A 9,260-nucleotide genomic window follows, 5' to 3' on the forward strand; every position below is an offset into this window, starting at 1 on the left:
CATATATATATATATATATATATATATATAATATATATATATATATATTATATATATATATATATTATATATATATATATATATATATATATATATATATGTATTATCATTAGTAAAAATATTACCACCAGTAAAAATTTGATAATTTTGAAATACGTGTAGACCTGAATTTAAATTTAAAGAAATATGTCTATTTGTGGAATCATGTTTATGGATTGTTGAAAAATCTGCTTTTAGATGCTGTTAATATGCGCAAAGATGTTGCAGTTCAGATGGTGGACATTAGAAGGTGCTAAGAGACATGGATCCATTCAGATTTTGGTCAGGGTCACGGGATGCTGGAGGCTAATAGAGGTGATTTCGGGCGAAAGGCGGACTATACTCTGAACTGGTTGCCAGTCAGTCACACGGCACAGACAGACAAGGACAACAACTCACATTCACATCCGCACCGTCACTGTGTGCGAAATGAACCCAAGCATGCCAGCACCAAACTAAGCCCAAGGTACCACTTCACCTCACTGACTCGTGCTGAAAGACAAAGAGGCTAAATTAACCCAAGAGAGAAAATTACAGTAAAATCAAATGAGTGGATTTCCAAAGTGAAATAGTCAGGACTTCCTCAAATAAAACACTAGGCCAATATTACATTATTTCTTCTTCTACTTTATTTGTCTTGGTCGTAAGGACACTATACAAAACCAAGTTTCAACATGGAACTGCACTGGAATGTGGAATTGTGAAATGTTGCTCGCAAATATTCAGTATAAAATTAAATACAATTGTTTTATAAAAGTAACAGGAAAACAGAGACACACTGAACATGAAGACATGCAGTTACAATATAAAAAATAGACATTTCTTTTCTTTTTTCTGTACAAACAAACACAGACACATATAAATATATAGAAATACAAAAGGGTGTATTTTTAAAATACAAAGATCCATTTTTACAGTTACATTCCATGATAACAAAACATGAGACAGCACAATATTCAAGTGAAGCAGTCTTTTCTCACAGACACTGTACATTTGTTGTACACTCTAAAATTAAATCACGTAACAGTTGTTTTCTCCTGTTAGCATCTGTAAACATTACAAATGATGATAGAGAGTTCATTGGTGGAATCTTCCCCAAAAATCACCCACAAACACGACAACAATTGTGGAGTCTATTCTTGAAGTTTCTCTTATGAGGTCATTGTGCCATTTCGTTACAGTGCAGCGTTTTACTCTTCAAGTCTCTCAACTCAGAGTGGTGAGAGGATATTTGGGAAAACAGACAAGACAGCATTACAATGAGCACAAAGCATCTATCGTATTGATTATGTATGTTCGCAAATTGAATTCTGGGTGGCCAACAGACTCGGTCTCTAGTTCTGCCTAACGTCCTGCAGTAGTTTATTTATCTCGTGGACCAGCTCACTAGCATCCATGCCAGTCTCCTGGCGGCTGTCGCCACGTTTGCCACCCTGGTGACCCTGATAGAAGACACCATCAAATTCATCTTCTTCATAGTTCTCCGGAATTTCTTCCATGGCAGGGAGCCATTTGAGGTGTGGTGGCTGTCCATTGGTGGAGGTGGAGGATGAGGGAGTGGCCGGGGAGACGTGGTTGTTGCTCACATATCCGCTTCCTGGATTTAGATAGTGAGTATTGGCAGCCCACGTAGCCACACCTGGTGGGTAAGCGGCACCCTTCCCGCCTGGTAACAAGCCTCTACGGTTATCCTGAGGAACAGCATTGTTGCTATGGTTACCAGAAATATTGCCACCGCGTCCTCTGTCTTTTTCACCGGCTGCCGCTGTTGAGATTGGGCTTGTTTCGGCGCACTCACTGTACGAGTCCAGGTGTGGGGGTAGGAGCCGCTGAAATACGCTGTTCATCTCCGTGAGTAGGGAGCCGGGCCCTCCTGCAGGTGGACACGCATCACTTCCACCCGCAGCAGCAACTCTTGCTGTCCCCGCCTCCTCACTGCCAGGCTCCTTGCCAAAAGTGGAGAAACTCTTGAGCTGCTCTGACTCCTCGGAGGACTGGTCGTCCTCAATTTGGGGTTGCTGGGAAGACTCTTCCCCTGGGATGTACATGTTGTTGCGGTAGTCGGAGGAGGATGTAGGTGAGGAGATGGGGGGCATCCAGCACTGGTCGGAATGTCCCAGGATCCGGCATTCATCCGTGCACAGTCTCATTGCTAGAGGAACAAAAACAACAAGCATCAGGAGCCTGTCCAACAAAAAGAAAACAATGTCCTTACGACACCTAGAAAACACATAGAAAAGCAGAATATTTTATAAACAAACACTCACTGCAAAATAAGTAAAGTCAGATAAATCAGAAGCTTTATAGTGAGAGGCGGCCTTTGCTGTCTTATTTAATACACATCATAAATTCTAAAGTGCAAAAAGGGAACATATGTTATTGAGAAGTGAAATAATTCAACAGAATGTGTTTTTGTGTTATGTTTTACATGAAAAAAACAATATTCAATATTTCATAAAAGCTTATCTTTTTCCTAAACCACAGTTTGGTCATTGTTTTGTTCACTCTTTTTTTATGCCCCCTTTCATACTTTTATTGGTTTGCCCAGATTTGTGTTATTTACAGGCTACGTAAGAATCTTGTAGTACACAAGAACATCACTAGATTTAGATAACTACATGATTAATTGCTAGATTGCACCCATCTGGCATCACGGGTGGCTGATAATTCATATCTCACTGCTCTTTCTATCATATCGCCAAAATCCTGGGCATTTTCGAAGGAGGCAGGGATTGGTCTTGCTTTGTTATCTAGCATGACTGAACATTTTAACACATTAAATACCCTGTATATTGAAGAGAAACCCAGCTAGTGTAATCCTAACCTCTTCTCCCCCCCCCCTTTTTTTTTTTTTTTTTTTACATATTACCATAAAAAATAGAGGATGGGTGGTGGGGAGTAGGAATCACTTAAAGAACAGATTGACAAACCCTGTCCACCACTCCTCCCTTTATACATCACAATTAAAATGGAAAATACATTACATGTACAGCAAAAAAAAAAAAGGCGTGGGGAAGCTCTTCGCGTTGCAGCGAGTGAGACAGGGACAGAGTGACAGAGAGAGAGAGAGAGAGAGAGAGAGAATAACATAATTCTAAAAGCAATTATTGTGAATTCTCCTCAGTTCAGACATGAAAGTGCAACACTGTCACTCAACAGAGGGGAAAAAAAGAGAAAGGAAAGAAAATGGAGGAAAGGGGAAAAAACAGCACCATGAGACGCATACCGATGAGTGACAGGCGACTCATCTCTGCTCCGGGGAGGATTTTACAGACACGACTCGGGGGGTAGATAACGCACACACACACACACACACACACACGTACAGAGTGACACAAACAGCCCGGCACACTGTAACCTCTCTCAGTGTGATAACGAGCGTGGAAATAGGGTCTGTGTGGGAGAATGAGTGGAGCACAATGGGATTGTGTTTTCACCTTGCTGGATGGCTGTATAAGCAGGTGTATGGACTATTAGTCGGCTCAGGCCTGACCTGTCCATAGTGTGAAAATTTGTCAGGCAGGATGTGCACAAAATTGCTTGGAGCGGTGCAGAGGAAACAGCTCAATTCACTTCGCTTCCACAAAAATATTGCCTCTGCCAAGGAGGTTTGCTCTTTTTCTTCTGTGGTGTTGCGTACGACTTCCATGGCCACACATATTGATAAATCAACCTTTTGTTGGTGATGGATATTACGGATAGTTATTCTCCCAGCTGTGTCATACTTTTTTTTAATGCTGGACAATACATCTCTGTCAGATATTAAATAAAATATGATTTGCAGGGTCAGACGTTATCAATTCGAACCAAGATTCATTCAGATCTGATCCAGATTGCATGTGCCGGCAATTTAAATTCAGTATGGAAAATTCCATTTCAGACGTTGACATTTCTCTACCTTGCTATATCCATATATTTTGGGATTACTTTAAATCCACCTTCCCCTTCTGTTCTGATCTTGCATTTGAAAACCAAAAACAAATCAAGAACATATTTTGCTTTTCTCTGTGCCTGCTGTTTCAAAACAATATAAAATAATGGCTTTATAACGTTTGCATGATTAAATTAATTAGTGTGATTGTGTTCTGAAGTGCGAGGAGAGTATGAGGGCGTTCGAGGTGCGTGACTCAGCAGAACAGAGTCAATCGGACAAGACATATGGCTGAGGGAAACGAGCAGAATCCGTGTGTCACATCTCGGTAGCTAACCTGGATGAAGGCGGTGGTGCATTTCGAGATGTATCAGGTCAGAAAACCCTTCCCCCAGCAGTAACCTGTCCACGGGGGATTCTCTCCCCATTTCGCAATCACTGTCCCCCGCCTCGCTGTCCCCACGTCCACTGTCCTTCAGGCTGAACTTGTCCATGTCTTGTAATGCATACCTAGATAGAAGCATTACAAAAAACGTGAAGTTAAATGTGTGGAGAATAAAGTGAATGGATGTCATGTTGTTTTATGAAGCATGTCTGCGGGCCATTATTCAAAGCTAATTTCTGTAAACTGCTAGATCTCTATCTAAGATTGTCCAAAGTTTACTTCATAGAATTAATTCTTTTAAATCAATATATGACAACAGCTATCAGACATCTATAAGTCTATCAAATTATGTGATAGCCAGGACAAAGCAGTCATATTTTCAAGCTCCAAAATGTTTTCAAGGGGACACAACAAATGATTGGGACACTTTGATGAATGAGTTCGATACTTTGGAAAATCAATGGCATTGGTATGCATTTTGACATTTGAACTATGAAAAAGGAAGACAAAATATGCAACAGGTGGTTGGACATGTCGCACAAATGTAAATCAAAGACAACAAAGTGGTTTTTAAAATGTAAATAAAAGAATATTGGTGGTGTTGGGGCTGAGGGATTACCTGTAGCTCCGAGAGTATTTGTTGCCACGGAAACTGGGTCTGGGTTGGTACTGGCCCTGATGGAGCATGGACAGAAGCTGTGAGACTTGCTGTATCCAAAAATAACAAAACAAAATAAAACAAATAAACAAAAGAAAAGGGGAAAATGAAAAGGGTGGGGGTGGAAAAGGGAGTAACAGATGGTAAATAAAGGAGATAAGAGAGAGACAAGACAGAAGACAAAAAATGGATGAGTAAACAAAATGGATGATGGAGAGGCTGCTCAATATGGATGAGACAAAATGGATGCTGTTCAAAAAAAAGGAGGGGGTCTGCTCGTGGGAGGGTGAACCCGGGTGAATACGTAGACACATGACTGACGGTGAACTATGGTTACCATGAATTGAGACAAGATGCAAACAAAGTCAAGACAAAGACATGGCTGTAACTACCAACACGCTTGATGAGAGTTATATTACAACTTCAAGGAAATTCTGTGTGTGTGAGTGAGTGAGTGAGTGAGTGAGTGTGAGTGAGTGAGTGAGTGAGTGAGTGAGTGAGTGAGTGAGTGAGTGAGTGAGTGAGTGAGTGTGTATGCGTGTAAAATTGTGTGTGTGTGTGTGTGTGTGTGTGTGCATGCACATGCAAACTCACCTCCACCTGTGGTGTTGTATGTGCCAGCTCCAGGGCAAAGCTCTCTGGGATGTGATTAGATGAGATGGTCACCAGGCTGTTAAGGGATTGGCGACTGTGGTGATTCTGCCTGCTCCCCATCTGGGCTCGGTCCATGGGGGGTGTATCTGAAGGTGATCGGTGATGGGACCTGATTGGCAGGGTACCGTTCACAGTGGGGACTAGGGTGATTTCGCCTTTGTGGATCTGGCGTGAGGGCTTCCTGGGGTGGTGCTGGTGGGTGGACTCGGCGACCCGGCAGTTGTAGGATTGCCTGGTCTCTTTCTTCTCTCTGTTGCAGTGAGCAGCGAACACCACCATGATCACCAGCAGCACAGCACAGATGGCCCCCAGGGAGATGATGATAATCAGTGATGCATCAAGTGGAGACTCCCCTTGGTCCATCACCTGGATGTGATTCTCCATATTCTCATACAGGTTGATCCTTACAACTGCTTTAGCACTGAGGCTCTCACTTCCCTGGTCCCTCACCACAACAGTTAACTCCGCATACTCATGGGGGAAGTTCTCTAGACTGGCGTTGGCATGAATTTCACACGTTCTCGGATCAATCATGAAGAAGCCCTCTTCATTGCCACTGAAAATGGAGCAAACAAGTTCAGAATTCATCCCTGTATCACGGTCAGTTGCCCTGACCACAGTCACGAGATGTCCCGCTTCAGTGAACTTTGACACTGGTACATCAGCACTAAAGTTCCACAGCTGAGGGACCACAATCACTGGAGGATTGTCATTCTCATCCAGGATGTTTAGAACAACAGTGGCATTGCTGTGCAGTGGTGGCTTTCCAGCATCTTTGGCTTGCACAATAAAAGAAATGCGACTCACATCCTCCCTGTCAAATGTCCGCAGTGCATAGATTGCACCATTAGAGGGGTCAATGGTCACATAAGTGGAAATGGAGCTCCCTTGGATTGACGTCTCCGGGATGGAGTAGATCACCTGTCCGTTGACATCCAGGTCTGGGTCTGTTGCCATTATGGAGGTCAAATATGCCCCCGGAGCATTGTTCTCTGATTTAAAGATCTCAAACTGTCCCTTTTCAAAATGTGGCGGGTTGTCATTTTCATCAGTTACGTGCACGGTGAAGTGTTTGATTGTGGAGAGGCTAGGAGTCCCTCGGTCCTCTGCCACCACAGTCAGACTGAACTCTGACCTCTTCTCTCGGTCCAGAGACACATTCGTCAGAATCATGTAGTTGTTTTCATATGTTTTCTGCAGTTTGAAATAACCTTGACCATGAAGCTTACACTCCACTTCTCCATTTAAACCAGAGTCCAAGTCCTCCACCCTCACTAAAGCTACAAATGTGTCCAGCGGAGCAGCCTCAGATATATAAGCTGCGTCCCCACTACCCTGTGAGGACATAATATTGATGCTAATGTCTGGTTTGTTGTCATTGACATCAACCACCTTGACCAGGATCTTGCAGTGAGCCGGCATAGAGTTTGGACCCATATCTTGTGCTTGCACGTCAATGTCATAGGAATTCATGGTCTCATAGTCTACACGAGAAAGGAGGGTCAGGTGACCATTGTCGGGATTAATTTTAAACGTCTCCATGATTTTGGGGGACACGTGACTGCTGAAGGAATAAACGATTTTGGCATTTGTCCCATCATCTGCGTCAGTGGCGTTTAAGTCAATTAACAGCATGCCAACAGGTGCATTTTCAGGAAGATTTATCACATAAGAGGACTTGTCAAAGATTGGGCTGTTGTCATTTGAGTCTGCTATGTTGATTTTAAGCAGGGTGGTTCCGGTTCGGGATAGAATACCCCTATCGAAGGCCGTGTACTGAAGTTCATAACTGGAGCGCACCTCCCGATCCAGCTCTCGGAGTACCACCAGCTCAGCATATTTTGCCCCGTCGGTTCTGGACTGTATTTCAATCTTAAAGAAATTGTTGGGCTCTAAGGCATAGCTGTACAGGGAGTTTTCGCCCACGTCTGGGTCCGTGGCGCTGTCCAGGGGAATGCGCGCTCCCACAGACGCGCTCTCGGATATTTCAATAGGGATGACCGCACGGGCGAACTGTGGCGCGTTGTCGTTGATGTCAAGAACGTCCAGCTCTACGTGAAACAGCTGCAGGTGCTCCGTGGGCAACGTAAATACGTCGTATTGGATCGAACAGTTGAGATTCTTTTCACAAAGTTTTTCTCTGTCAATTCTGGACTTGATGCTTATTTCTCCGTCCTGCTCGCCTACCGCGAGAAAGGATGAACTCCCTCTTTGCATGGCTCGGAAGCGCAACGATACTGAACTTGGAAGTTTAGCCAGAACATCATCATCGACATAATCTTTCAAACGAGCAATAACCGTGCCGAGCTTCTGTTCCTCGTAAATCTGGTATCGCAGTGTCTTACCGGAGGCGTGAAGTGTTGGGAGCACGAAAATGATGAAAATCCCCAACATTTTCAGCTGAAAGAGTCCGTTCATTATGTCCTCTTGTGGTCAAAATCAAGCAAAAAGAAGCTGCAAAATGTCGCAGAAGTCAATTCCGGATTTGGTTTAGGCAACTGGATGGCGCGTTTCCCGTTGCATTGCTTCTCTTCGGATAAGAAAACATTCGTTTGCAATACAGGCTTAGTTGCACCAATTTCGATTAAAAATCCCCGTAGTCTGCTGTCAAACAGATCTGTTGCGCGCATCGGGTTGTGGTATTGAAGAGTGCGGACTTATTTCTCTCCCCTCCCGACTTGCGTCCGTGCGCGCTCTCGTCTACTCCCTCTCTCAGTCTGAGGCGTCTTTGCACCGAGACTCACTCAAAATAAGCCGCCTCAAATGGCCCTACATTAGCTTCTTCTTCAATCAGATACTGGCGAGGGGCCACACAAACTGGCGAAGGAGGCGCAAGAGGGGAGGGGGAAACTCCGCCTTGCGGGGGTCCACTTTCCCCACATTTCACATCAACCGTAACGCCCCCCATACCACCCCACCCGCCCCCAACCCTCACCTCTCCATTGACAAGCAATAAACCAAAAACCTGTAGAAGAAAACATTCATTCACAGTTCACATGCAGTGTGACGTTTCCACTATACTATAAAACCACAGGAGGGTCTAAGAAGCCTCGCTTTGGGTCTGTTCCCCGTTAGACAGTTTGGCGGCACAGGTCTCAATCCTCAGAAAAAAAAAAAAAAAAAAAAAAAAAAAAGTCAAACATGGTCAACTCTGTCAATACCAAAACCATTAGTCATCATGGATGGGAAAGTTTCTGGCATTGCTCAGCCATCAGCAGCTGTCACCCAACTCCTGCTCGAAACACTCATGAAGTCTTGATAAATGTGGACTGTGTTCCACTGTACAGTTTTGCTGAGTTTTCCCTTCAAAAGTGGTAGCCTGCTCTTGGTCCTCTTTCACTATGTGCTCTTTGTTTTCGGGTTTAAAAACATACTTTTTTTAAACGACACCTATGGTTGTGAGTAGAAACCGGCTAAGCTGTGTGGCGAATTGTATAAAAGGGGTGTGTAATGGATACATTTCAAGATTGGGTCACGCTTTGGAACACTTGTCGTCTCGTGCAAAACTCTATTCATCACTCTAAAATCCTCTACAGATCAGTTGTTTGATCATTGATACAACACAATAAAAAATATTGTTTTTGCGTCCCCATTGTCAAATTCATGTAAATGCATGCACGCATGCATGCTCTTATGAGGGGAGATGGGGTGAG

General features: G+C 43.7%; 1 protein-coding gene across 3 annotated transcripts; it reads right to left on the reverse strand.

The window, feature by feature from the left end:
• Positions 1-660: 660 nt before the first annotated feature.
• On the reverse strand, positions 661-8,371 carry pcdh18a (protocadherin 18a). 3 transcript variants are annotated; one of them, XM_061830771.1, is made up of 5 exons: positions 5,548-8,371; positions 4,915-5,003; positions 4,248-4,420; positions 1,838-2,191; positions 1,591-1,730 (listed from the first exon to the last, which is right to left on the reverse strand). In XM_061830771.1, the coding sequence occupies exons 1-5, from the start codon at positions 8,023-8,025 to the stop codon at positions 1,726-1,728; spliced, it is 3,099 nt and encodes a 1,032-aa protein (XP_061686755.1). In that variant the 5' UTR covers positions 8,026-8,371; the 3' UTR covers positions 1,591-1,725. The 3 variants fall into 3 exon arrangements, with proteins under 3 accessions (XP_061686754.1, XP_061686753.1, XP_061686755.1); XM_061830770.1 differs by having other exon boundaries at positions 661-2,191; positions 4,915-4,970; positions 5,548-8,367; XM_061830769.1 differs by having other exon boundaries at positions 661-2,191; positions 5,548-8,367.
• Between the last annotated feature and the right edge of the window lie 889 nt (positions 8,372-9,260).

The sequence above is a fragment of the Syngnathoides biaculeatus genome, chromosome 9 (genome assembly GCF_019802595.1).
Source record: "Syngnathoides biaculeatus isolate LvHL_M chromosome 9, ASM1980259v1, whole genome shotgun sequence".
Lineage (NCBI taxonomy): Eukaryota > Metazoa > Chordata > Actinopteri > Syngnathiformes > Syngnathidae > Syngnathoides > Syngnathoides biaculeatus.